This window comes from Camelus bactrianus, chromosome 8, assembly GCF_048773025.1.
Source record: "Camelus bactrianus isolate YW-2024 breed Bactrian camel chromosome 8, ASM4877302v1, whole genome shotgun sequence".
Lineage (NCBI taxonomy): Eukaryota > Metazoa > Chordata > Mammalia > Artiodactyla > Camelidae > Camelus > Camelus bactrianus.
Window position 1 is genome coordinate 34,657,456 of NC_133546.1, and position 13,821 is coordinate 34,671,276.

The 13,821-nt window shown below is 33.9% G+C and overlaps 1 protein-coding gene across 10 annotated transcripts in view; it reads left to right on the top strand.

The window, feature by feature from the left end:
- TRDN (triadin) overlaps positions 1-13,821 on the top strand; it is a 303,786-nt gene that overhangs the window by 189,154 nt on the left and 100,811 nt on the right. For 7 of the 10 annotated variants that reach the window (XM_074368414.1, XM_074368415.1, XM_074368417.1 and 4 more), the window contains exons 13-14: positions 3,428-3,481; positions 8,612-8,641. In XM_074368414.1, the coding sequence (XP_074224515.1) occupies positions 3,428-3,481; positions 8,612-8,641 (84 nt within the window). The remainder of the gene's footprint in view (positions 1-3,427; positions 3,482-8,611; positions 8,642-13,821) is intronic. The other 3 variants (XM_074368416.1, XM_074368418.1, XM_074368412.1) reach the window with 1 other exon arrangement.

Consider the following 13,821-nt stretch of genomic DNA (forward strand, 5'->3'; position numbering starts at 1 on the left):
ATACTGGACTCACAGTGAAGCAATCCATTTGCTGTTGAAGTTGTGTGAATCTTATATTTGAAAACTCGATGGCTTCCCACTTCACATTAAAAGAAGTCAGTATAAACAGAGTCATCCTGTAGATACAAAGTTCATGATATTGAACTAATATTTAAGCCTATATGCAAAAATTGATTTCTCAACAAAATATTTGTAGACTCACAATATTTTTTTTCAGTTTGTTAAATCAGACTGTTTCATGCCTAAGAATCAGAAGACACTAAAACGTTTGGCTAATCTGATTCATGACAATTTGTTTATATAAATACAACATGTTTCAGGAAACTGAGAATACCAACTATTCTGTTAATTTACTGCTAAAACATTCCTAAGAGAATTATACTGATCTTTAAACTTACGGTCCATCCTGTCTCTGATTTTGAACTCCAAAATATTATTTCTTGATTTCAGAATTATTATAAATTTTAGTTGAATTTTCTTATTCTCCTGTGTTTTTATTTAAATTACTGTATTTTAATTCAAAAATATAACAATGAAAATTATTGAATAAAAGCTTGGAGAAAGATACAAATTATTTGATATAATAAAATTTTCATTTGGGATGTGTGTAGTGGAGGTAGTGAGTAATACAGAGGAAATAGGACTGGCCATCACCCAATAATTTTTGAATGGGTATTGAGAACACCGATGAGAATGGAGCTCATTATACTTTCTTCTTTACTTTTGTATGTAATTGAAATTTTTTCTAGTAAAAGGTTGGTTTCAATTGCAGTTGTCAGTAATCAAAAGGAGAGAGAAAAATTATTTATAATAAAAATTTATGAGGATTTAATGTGTTTTCACACCCATGAAATTTGTGGTGTGTCTTTCTTAATGTTGTACATTTATATCAAGAGTCGTTTCCTCCTTTAATCCTTGAGGTTTTGAAAACTGAAATGCTGTACACAAGCAGATGTCAAATCTGACCACCTCTGTGTGTGTCTTCAATAGATTTGAGACTGATATTGTTGTGCGGTGAATGCAAGTGATAGACTTACTGAAAAACATTTGATTTAAAACTGTTAATTTCTACTGAGATGTTGTTCATGTAAGAGTTTGTGAATTCATACAAACTGACTTAAAAGTGTGAGATTAGAGATAAATAGATGGAATTGTGAGGGACAAAACATCTGACAGCTGTGATCCTGAAAGTCAGCTCCATTACAATCATTCTTTTGCATTTGGACATTGTCTGCAGAATTAACACTTTAAAATAACATCTTTAATCTGGAAGAGTATCTTTAATGCATCAGTGTGCATTAGTGGATTGGTGAGCTTTCTGTGTGCACGTGAGCAGGGAGGTGAGGGAACCAAGGCATAGCAGAAAAAAGAGTTCATAGGGTAGGAACCCTTCAAACACACCCACTCAAGGCACACAGCCAAATAGATACAGGGTAAGGTTAGTGAGGTTGTGACCCTGTTGAGAGATGACCAGTCTGTCACCTTGTTAGGATATTCAAATATAGGATGCTGAACACACGGGAACACAATCTGAACCCTGACCGCTGAGGAAGGCAGCAACTGAGGAACCGAATGACCAATAGGAGAAGTTATTAACAGGGCCCTAAGAAAAGCTCTCCATAATTCACAACTGGTTATGCTGGGTGGTCCAATAGAATCTTAGTTGTGGAGAGATGGTTTAGGATCAGTGATCTAAGAGGAAATTGTAAAAAGTGAGAGAGAAGCTAGGTGGAAAGTCAAGTATGGAAATGCTAAGATACTTCACTGACAGTGATTTTAAAAATCTTTTTTTTTTCTTTTAAATCAAGAACTACTCTACAATTCTCTGATATGTTGAGATCCTTAAGTATTCAAACATCTGGGAAGTCTAGGGTATTTTTATGATTTTTCCTATGTATTCTTTCATTCTTTCCTCTACCTCTTCATTCATTCATTATTTATTAAGTGCCTACTAAAGCTAGTTATAGGGTAGAGTAATACTTAGAAATACATTAGTTAAGGATTCACTATCTATATGTAAATCTTGATTAATTCTGATTTGAGACAGTCTTTTCTAGATGTGACAAAGGTGGCACTAGCATGATAGCTGGCACGGACTTTTCCTCCAGGGAAAAAAGATATTAATAATAAAGTGATCATAGGTAGAATGGACTCAGTTTAATTTTGGCAAAAGATAATTTGTTTTAAGAAATAAACACAGGAATAATGTAACCCATATATGTGAATCACATAATATTTCTTTTATATAAAAACAGAATGAAAAAATTATCATTTTAATAATCATGATTATAGTATAAATGAATAATCATCAACAAGAGGTAACATGAATTAGAGATTAAACTTCTTTTTTTTGGTCAAAGAAACATGGATTCTTTGCTTATGATTCTTGACCATTGCTTATGATGCAATCTTGTCATTTTATAACTCTAAATAGAATTGTCATATTAAACAATCTGTAATCAACATTTGATGACAATTAAATGAATGATTAAATTTATGTGTGTATCACCTACTACATTTACACCTAGCGTGGTATATACACATTATAGGTCCTAAATAAATACGTGATGAATGAATAAAGATTGATTATCCAAAACAAATAACCAAATCTTCCTTTCCATATCGTTAAGTGACAATTCAACTATTGAAAACTCAGCAAAGATAATCACAAACAATTACTTAGTGAAATGTGAAATGATCCACTGCTTTTTGACATCTTTGCTTTCCCTTTATTTTCCATGCTAATTAAGTAAATAATGTGTTTAAATATTTATCAAATAAGTGTTTTTTCGGTACTCTGTTTCTTTAAAGAGAATTTTCTGAACAACAACAACAAAAAACAACCAAGAAGGACTAGAGGGAAGAAAGATTGCAAATGAAGCTTGCTCATTCTCTGCCAACCCATATTGTTGCCCGGGGCCATGGCAACTGTTGACAGGCACCACAGCAATATAGGGAATGACATCTTGGGTCAAAGGCTGGAGCTGGAATTTGGTTGTTCTGGGCTTTGTTCTCTTATTAGTCACTTAGAGACCTTCAGTGAGCCACATGTCTAAGTGCTCCAAGCATTTCAGAGAGCTGATCATACAGAAATAATTACAGAGAAGTCTGAGATTTTCAAATTCAGGTGCTAAACTAATACGAATCATTTATGGTCAGTTAACAGTGAAAAAAACAGTTTTTGGAAAACTTCATTTTGTGCTTTTATTTGGTTCAGTTATTTTATTTTTGTCTCAGTAAGCCTGACTCTCAAGTCTCCTGTTAATAGTGTTCATTTCTTAACAAAAATTCTGAATGCCAAGAGCAGTGTTTTCTTATGTTTATTTTTGTTTTTATAATTTTTCCCTTTTCTGTTATTATATATCTTTCTGAAGTAATACTTTATAGTAATTTATTTCTCTCTCTCTCTCTTTTTTTTTTAAATAAGAGCCTGGCAAAGCCCCAGAAACCAAACAAGGGACAATAAAAGTTGCAGCACAAGGTAAGCAATAAAACAGTTAAAAATTCTATTGCTTTTTTTTTTTTATTAACTTACATAGCACTTTATTGACAAAAACCAAAGCTGTTTATTGCAGAACAGCACCATCTGCTGGGTTATTATAGAAAGCATTTGTTATTGCATAAAAATGCACGTTTCAAGTATTCATTTAGTAAATGGAGAAAGTGTGACTGAGAATAAAGTTACATTTGCAGAAGAGACACTGAATGACCCAAGAATTATTATCTTGACTCCAAGTTTTAGTCATTGAGCTTTTACTTATATTTCCAAAAATAAACCAGAAATTGATAGACAGATAGATGACAATGATAGATATATAGATAAATAAATTGATTGATAGATATATGCACATATGCAAATTTCCCAATGTTTTCAGTTATACATTGTAATTTGTGTCATAATAGAAAATTGGGTCAGAATGTTATTAAACTAATATTACTTGATCTGTATACCAAGACTGCAAAAATCAGGTATGACGACAAAATAATCACCTTAGCTTTTATGAATCATCCCCCAAAATTTATTTCATCACTCACTAATATCCTGGGGCATCAAATGCGGTTTTCTTTAAGAGAACTTCAGAAAAAATATTGATTTTTTAAGTCATCAGTTTGGGGAAAGTACTTCTTTAAAATAATTTTCCTATAAAGTTATTTTTTAACTATCACCTGGAGTCACATCCTTTGAGAAAGCTATTCTAACTCCAGTGTTCCCAAGTCCACAGAATGGAATACTATGAGTTATGGGACCTTTATTCTCAAACCATGAGGAGTAAATTGATGAAAGCATAAGAAAAAGGTACAAGTGGTACAAGTGTTCTGCCTTTGTCATCTGTAAAAATTTTATTGAACTCTCTTAGGGAGGAAAAAGTGAAATATTTTTGGAGAAAATCTTTATTTTCTTTCCCACGCTACATTATACAATATTGACCCCTGAAGGAGATGTATTTAGGGGGTGCTACTGTTGTTTCTGGGCAGAAGGCCCTTGTAGCAGACTTCTCAGCACATGACATGACTGCATCTGATCTAAAATTTTCTGTTACATTTAATCCTGGACCCATCTGTATACAGAAACATCCAGGTAAATATCGGTAACATGGGTTGAGTAGATGCCATTTAACCCAATGATGTTGTTCATAAGGTATACATGCTAGAATGGTCATACTGTGATACATCTTTTAGTTTTCATTTGATCATCAGATTATTCAACAAAACTGATTCTTCTTTAGAAGAGTTCTGATAAGGAATGTAACAATGGGAGGTAGAAAAGCAGGGCAAATATTATCACTCTTAGGTTTTCTATTTATGAAAATGAAGCTCAGAGTGAGTTCGCCACGTAAATGATTACTGTTCAAGAATTATTTCAGTTAATGCATATATGTTCTGATAAAAAAGCACAATTGCCTTAAGACACTTCTGTTTTAACTGAGGCTTTGGAGGGTCATGGTAGATGTAGAGCTATGACTCTCGAGGCAGGAATTTAGTGTTCAAAGTCAAGCCTGGGGCCGTGGGCTCTTCTCCTTTACATTCCAAGTACCTCAGATAAGGCAGCCTCAGAACTTATTCTTTCAGAAGAAAGGATTTATTATTGAGTGAATGCTAACTTAGAGTTTCAAAGTCTTGTTAGAACTGTCCTTTATGGAGATTAGGTGAGAGTGTTGATTTAGCACAGTGTACAAGGCAAGAGTTAGGGGCTTATAAATACATGTTCTCTAAATTGTAATGACACATCGAAGCAGGGACACACCAAACAAGAATAAATGTCACTTGCATTGTGTACACACTCAGTAGATCTTTCGTAGACAGGTTTCGTAACACCACAGCTGCATAATTAAATTATGCATGGAAGTAATTAATATTTGCAAATACTCCATGTGAAGACAGCTTAAACAAAATGGCAATATTGTTGTAGCAAAGACTGATATTTTTGATGGATAAAGTGACAAAATGAACAGCCATGTCTGTAGTATGGTTAAAAGGTTAGAATGTATCTGTTTTTTTTTTTTTTTTACTTTTTATAACAAAATATTTAAGACTGAGTTTTATATAAATTCTGTGTGTATGTGTACATATTTAATTATAATTAAGATTTAGCATGCTTTTTTGGAAGTACATTTAAATTTTTTCTAACAAAAAGTTTTAAGGCACTGAGAAGACTGAAATAAATGTCTCTACACTACAGGAGATTACAGATTGGAGATATGAGAACTTTAAGTAATAACATAAATATCTTGCAGTGCTTAATTGAACTGCAGAGATAATAAATGCTAAAGAATTAAGACAAAGTGATTTTAAGTAAGAAGGTTTCCTCATGGGTGAAGAGTGACTTGACTTGGGTTTGTAGCATGGCCAAGGAGGTGAAAGACATACTTTGAAAAGTATAAAACATTGATGATGGAATTTGAAAATGATACAAAGGAATGGAAAGATATCCTGTACTCTTGAATTGGAAGAATTAATAGTGTTAAAATATCCATACTACCCAAAGCAATCTACAGATTTGGTGCAATCCCTATCAAAATACCCATGACATTTTTCACAGAAGTAGAACAAATAATTCTAAATTTTTATGGAACCACAAAAGACTCCAAATTGCCAAAGCACACTTGAGATTGCAATGGGTAATTTATTTTAGTTATTTTGTTCTCTTTCTTTTTTCTATAATATATGGGAGACTTTTAAAGCTTGCTTTAGGAGTCCAAAAGGAAAAAAATACTCAGGAAATACATAGGTTCATATAGACTCATCTTTTAAGGTGAGTTTCTTATGGCTTCTGTCCTCTCTCAGGCATTTCATTCTCAAATAGGTGTCTGCCCAGCTGTTGCACTTAACTCAAAAGTAATTCCATATTTCTCTCCTCCCTTTCCCATTTTGGTCTATATTCCATTTCTGCAGAACAATTTACCACGTAGTATCTGTTAACTAGATTGACCTCCCGTCTAGGTTCTAACTGGCTACGGAAAAATCATTGCCTGGATGACCCTCCATTTGCTCAACATAAACTTGACCAAAAGTGAATCCTCTTCTTTCATTTAAGCTGTTTCCTTTCTATGGGACTTACCACTATGACAATTATAATCATCCTATTCACCAGCGCTCAGAAGCTCAGTACCATCCTTATTCCCTTCTTTTTTTCATTCTGTACAATTTATCAAATAATATGTCTTCAAAATGTTCATCTTATTTGCATTTTTCTAAAGTCTTTGGCACCATCCTAGTTGAGATTATCATCTCATATCTCGATAATGACAACAATCTTTCATAGTTATCACTAACTCTTTATAATTTTACTTAATGAAATGCCAACAGTATCAACTCTTCCAATTCAAGAGCACAGGATATCTTCCCATTTCTTTGTATCATTTTCGAATTCCTTCATCAAAATGTTCTGTAGATTTCAGAGTATAGGTCTTTCATCTCTTTGGTTAAGTTTATTCCTAGGTGTTTTATTCTTTTTGATATGATTTTTTGAAGTTTTTTCTTATTTATTTGTTTTTAATGGAGGTACGGGGGATTGAACCCAGGACCTTTTGCATGCTCAGCATTCATTCTACCACTGAGCTATCCCCTCCCCGCTGATGTAATTTTAAATGGGATTGTTTTCTTGCTTTGTCTGTCTGATAGTTCATTATTAGTGTATAGAAAGGCAACAGATTTCTGTAGATTGATTTTGTATCCTGAAACTTTGCTGAATTATGAAACTTCTTGAAGAAAATCCTTATTTGTAAAGCAAAGAAATATAAGTAATTCTATTGAGTCAAATTCAAAGGGCTTGCCGAAATGCCTGGTGACTTTGAAATCTATCAGGCAGTGTCCATAGCCTTGAATTCATTTTAGTTATATTTGTGACGCTTTTCATTGTATCATTGGAATAGACACATTTCTTAACTTAAAAACACTATGGATATAGATCCTTCACACATTTTGTATATTATTAATTAAAACTCCATTAAAAAAACCAAATATCACAAGTAGAACTAATTTGCTTATAAATAAATATACTTTTTTACTGCAAAATAATAGAATGTTAATAACATTTAGAAAAGAGAGAAAAATGTCTTGTAATACATTAAAATAATAATTTAAATATATTCCCTTTCAGTCCTTTGTTCCTGATTTTTAGACTCAGTACTGCTACTCGCTGTCTGCATGAGCACGTGCAAATCATTTGATGTCTCTAAGCCTTAGTTTCTTGCTCTGGGCTTTCTTTCTTAAAAGTTGTTATAAAGACCAAATGAGAGGACGTACATGAAAGTGTTGTGGCAACTGGAGCACAGAGTATAGGCCCAATGTGGTCTGTGATGTTGACTGTAAGTGGTCCCTGAATTCACATACACTCAGAAGGTATTACCTGTAGGGGATGTGCACAATCTCTGATTCAACTAGTGTGCCTTAAAGACATCTCTGAATAGGTTTGGCTCCTGAATGAACTTTACACAGAACCAAGGGTCACCTTACTTAGAACAATTCCAAGCTGACTGAATACCTCCCCCAAATGCTTCCAGTCACACACATAAGCTACAAGTTGGATCCCGGTTTAGATTCGTGATCTAGGGTTAGATGAATTCCACCACGGAAGAGGTCAGAACTCAAAGGTAATTGAAGTGGGCCATTCCTTTTCTCTATGTAAGCGATGGTATACACTTGTTAAAAGGAGGGTGGGATTTTCATTAACTCTGCGAAATGACACGTTTTATACACTATTACTGTAATTCTTCAGTAACTATGCACAGATAATTTATGGGCTGTCACCTCCATTTATTTCCTGCGTAGATCTAGTCCTATTATTTTAGAAGTGAGTGTGGTTTGCTCAGATAGAACAATTTCAAACCTAAAATGAACTTATCCTAAACACATACTTATCAATTTGACTTCTTGCTTATGGAATGATATTTTTTATTCTCTTTTTTGCTTTATGTGCATATTTGAATAAAAAAACACTTTGTATGAGATAATATTTTCAATTTATTCTCTTATTTCAGATTTGGATGGATTAATCTGTGCAAAGATAACCACTAAATTTATGAAGACATGCACTACATTCTCATATTCCCGGTTTTCTGAGGAATGATTATTTAATAGTTTTAACACTATTTTCTTTCCCTTATTTCAGCAGCAACTAAAAAAGATGAAAAGAAGGAAGGTATGTTTTATGCAAAGTTTCACTATGCTTTTTGTGTGAACAATTTAGCATTATCATAGTTGAGTTTTGACTGCCAGCTTGTCTGTATTCACTTTGGCTCTATTATGTGACTACATTTTGCATGAATGTGTTTTTTTTCTTACTTCATCTCACACAAAAGGGTGAAATATATTTCTAAAGATAATTTTAATCTAATCTTTCTCAACATATAGGGGATAAAACACAGCCTCTCAAAATATCAGGTCTCCTATTCCATTAGCAGTTTTATCAAATTTCAAAAATATGCAAAATACAGGCTCATTTTCTTATATTAGCTACTTACATCTCTGACACCGACAAGCAGCTTATGTTAACTTGTTCTATTCAGTTGCAAATAAATCAGTCCATCCCTTGTGCACCACCTACTTTTGTCAGGATGTCCTGAAGTAGAGTCATTTATTCCCTGCTGTCAAAGAAAGATCTCACCTTAAAAAACTTAAATAGGCAAGAAAGACTTTATTCAAGACTGCTGCAATGAGGTCAAGTCCATTTACAATAAGAGAAATTGAACTCAACTCCACTGAAGCAGAAATGAAAGTTTTTAAGTTCTTGGGTGATCTAGCAGAAAAGTACTGGAGGATGTTGCTGGATGTGGGGTGGAAGCTGACTAAAAAATAATTCCTGTTGAGGCCATCGGTGCTGGCTAATTGTTGCTTATGAAGTTAGGTGCCTGCCTTTCCACAGAAATTTGGATATAGAGTTGCTAGCTCCTTCGATGATTACATTTCAAATAGACATCTTACAGGTCTTGAGAAAGATATTTCTGGAAGATTTGTGCTTCAAAGGGACAGAGAAAGAATTTACAGCTGCAAGTTTTCTAAAGTAAATGCTCTGTTAAAATGGAGGTCAGGAGCCTATAATTAAGAAGAAACCTGGGTAAAGTTTATTGAAGCTGAGAGGAACGTTCAGGTCCTCTCGGTCACTGTGATTCTGTTTAGAGGTGTTTCTAATGCACATCTGACTCCACTTAGACAAGGTCTCTAGATATCACCACTGTGTATTCATCTAGGCTTATTTTCTCAGTAAAAATAGCATATAAACATAAGCAATCACCTCTAACTTTGAAAATGATTATATTTATTATATTCTAATGATCTGAGAAAAAAATAAGAAAACAAATATTATATTTTATATTTAGTATCATCAGAATTTTACACAGGCGTAAAATCTTGGGAGTCACATTCTGCCTCTGTTAAGCAGGAACCTAAGAGTCAACAGATATGAGAGGGAGGAAATATTTTAGTTGGTTATTATTTAAAGAGAAAAAACCCATAGTACTAAAATCAACTAGTACATATCAATTAGTTTATTGTCAAGACATAGAAGTATTAATTCCCCATATACACACAGCAAATATTTCAGTGTATTTTGAAAAGCATGTTGTTTATGTGATCAACACTGTGGTGAGAATACAGAGACCTTACAAGAAAAAAGAGATAAGTTCCTGGCACAGTTTCTGACAGTAAGCCCTCAGAAATGTTTATCTTTCCTCCACCCTTCTTTCTTCTGAATAAAGAATAATTTACCATTCAGTTTAAGTAAAGGAGTAATATGAACAGTTATTTATCCATTCATTGACATTCAATCTGATGTATTAAAAACTTTTGGGTACATGAAACAGTAGTCAAATTATAACACATTATAAGTTTTATGTGTGCTTTTTTCCCCTCATTGCTATGCTTGGTTCTGGTTTTCCTAGATTATGTGGCTTTTTTCACTTTTCTCTTTTGGAGAAATTGTCCATATTCAGTGTACAGGTTTTGAAAGAGCTTTGGGAGCCTGAGCAGAGCTTTGCCCATGGAGATTCAAGTAAACCAGTGTCCATCACCAGTGATAGCACATATAAACCATATACTCTGGACTATTTCTTAATATTAATATTGTAATCATTATTGATATTAAATTATCACTTCCAAAGAGTTTCATAAATTATCTCTCATCTCTTGTTTGGAGAAGTTTTTAAAGCTTTTTTTGGAAGGTGTGAGTAGGTAACTAGGTTTATTTATTTATTTTATTTTAATTTTTTTTTGGTGGAGGTACCAGGAATTGAACCCGGGATCTCATGCATGCTAAGCATACACTCTACCACTGAGCTATACCCTCCAAAAATGATTAGAAAAACTAATCTTCACTCACAACCTCTAGTCCTCCAGTTGTGACCTCACACCCTCACTGTGATCTCACATTCATCTTACTAACCTCTCATCTAAACCAGGACAATGACCTCAAAAATCAGAGGTTCTCAAGATGTGGCCAAGGACTCCTGGAAGTCCCTGAGGACCCTTTCTGTAGTTCTGCCAGGTCAAAGATATTTTTGTAAAAATATGAATTTTTTTAATTTTTTCATAATTTTGTCACTTTTATTCTCTCATGAGTGTGTGCTGTAGTTTTCCAGAAGCTACATAAACGTACAATATTTAAACAGATTGAATACTTAAGAAGAAAGTTACCTTTGCCAAACATTAAGGTGATTCACAAAAGTGTAAAACAAAGTTCCTCATCTTACCATTTTTTGGATATTGGAAAACATATTTGCTGTAAAAATATGCTCATATTAACATGTAACGGGTTTTTAATTTTTTAGATAAATAAATACATATTTTTTTAATTCATCACCTTAATTTTTTAAATTATAAATGTCATAGATAGAACCTAAATAAATAAAAAGCTATTTGGTGTCCTTTACAATTGTCAGGAATTTAAAGTCTTGAGATGAAAAAGTATGAGAATCTCTGACCTAATATTTTCTCTAAATATTTTCTTCCAAAGTATTGAACAGACTTCATGAAATGCTTCATGTCGTTATCCATTTAAAATATTCCACACTGACCATAGAACATAGTCTACAGGCGTTAGCCTGTGATTCAAGTCCCCACAGACTGTTTTCCTGACCTCTTATCAAGCATACATCAAGGCAAAGTCAAAGCCAAGGACTGGAAAATTCCACCAGTAAAGATACAATGATCTCTTTCGAGATTGAGACAATTTATTACTTTTATGGCCAGCAAAAGCAAGAGTATCTAAAGGTGCCAACTCTTCATGGTCTTTGTCCTACACGCCAAAAGTGATGGCCAGATAATGCAACACAAGTTAGGGAAACTTTATTGCTGAAGACTCAAATCTAGACAACAGCTGAATGATTTTGTGGTCTGCAGCTCTATAGTCAAAGGGTTCTAGTCAGGAGAACCCAGAGGTGATGAGACGTTATCTCACAATGGTCTCCCAGGAGAGGCAGAGAGGCATATGGAAGATAGCCTCACAGCAAGTCCTCACAGACTGCCCATCCTCATGTGGATCGCAAGGCATCCTGCCAGACTCAGAATTAGCTATGGTTGAAACCTCTGTCTGAATGTAATATGTGGACAGTTCAAGGCCACCGAGGCACTGTGGTGGAGCCTGTACCTATAGTCCCACCCACTTTTGTCCTTTATGTGTTACATATTTTATCTGTACTAAGCCTGCCTCAATTTTGCATATACAATGAGCTGTCTTGCCGTTGTTCCTGCTGTTACTGTGATAGATCTTACTCTGTTCTTTTTTCTCTCATTCATTTATAATCTCCCTTCAGAATTTATGTATACCTCTTTACTGTTGCTTATTTCATGCCACCTTGTACTTCGTGTTACTTGCATCATTTTCCTTCTAATTGACTTTAAGACTTTTGACTAAAGGGACCGTGTCTAATTCACTTTTATCCTCTAGAAGGACTAACACATTTCCTTAGTTTGCATACTGCTCAACAAATATTGAATGAATCAGGAATATCTTGGACTCTTAGGATAAATATTATAGCCATAAGAAATATGAGTAGGTACTCAATTTTCTATGTCACAAGCAAAGAAGGATTTTTTTTTTTTAATTGGGAGTTACATTACAGTGAGATTTTTAGGTCAGGGAAATTATAGCCAATTCTTGACAACTTCATCTTAGGTGTATATGATCACTAGCAGCTACTTGAGTTTCACTGGAAGATCTACCTGGATCTCATTCATCTAATCTTGGGTTCATTGATGAAGTTCTAGGGGCTGGAAAGCCTGTGGGTATTTCAACACAGGTTATCTTCTGAAGGATACAGCTCCATTGAGAATCAGCCAGATGAGATTTATTATTTACTATAACTAGGGCAAGAACAATTCGAGTTGAACGCATGTGAGAATTAGTCTTAAATTTTAGGGCTTCATCATTGAGCTTTGAAGAGGAATCATGCTGAAAAACAAAGCAAAACATCTGGTATTGTAATTGAATAAGGATGTCAATTGGGCAAGTTCCACACACACAAAAATGGCGTATTTCATTACTTGATTTATTAGACTATCAGGAGTTCATTTTTACCTTCAGTATTACTTGGGATTTCATTTTCCTCTGGCATCATTTATGAACATAATAGACCATACCTGATACATTGCTAAAGATGAGTGAGTGATGAGCAGATTGCAAACACATCACTGATTTTAAATCACAGCTGCTGTGGGTCTCCATTTTCTTAATAAAAGACTGTTCAGATTATTGGGAAGATGGTCTTTAGGGAAGTATATTCACCAACTAAACCTTTAGACTATTTTTAAGCCATTGCAGCAGAGTGCTAAGAGGGCATAATGAAATTTAATAGCATGAGTATTAAGGACTGGTACTAATAGCTCTTCAGGGTCAGGATGTGATCTTTCAATTACAACCATTGTATTTTTTGGTTGCTTGGGTTTTTTACCTTTGTAAGTCTGCTGCTCTGTTGACTCCTAACCAAAAGACAGGAAGTTATGATGGCATTTAAGTATATTTCACTATAGCTCCCAGCTCTTACTGAAAATATATTTAACTTTTTAAAAGACCTACTTGATTAGATCATGGCTTGCTATTTTTTACATTTCTACTTTGTGAAATATTTTTCTTTATCTCAATAAGTGATGTACTTTACTTGACCTTGGACTTTGCATTATTTTTTATTCTTTTGTTTCAGAACAATTGATGTCTAATATAATACATTATCAATTCTTATTACTAGGGAAAAGAAAAACAGATTAAAAACAACAGAACTCCTAAATTTACAGTGTATTTAGTTTTTCACCCCTAACCCATTCCAGGATCTAGGTGAAGAACAGAGGGGTTGGAAAATAATCTTGTCCTAATCTGCCACATTTCATCCT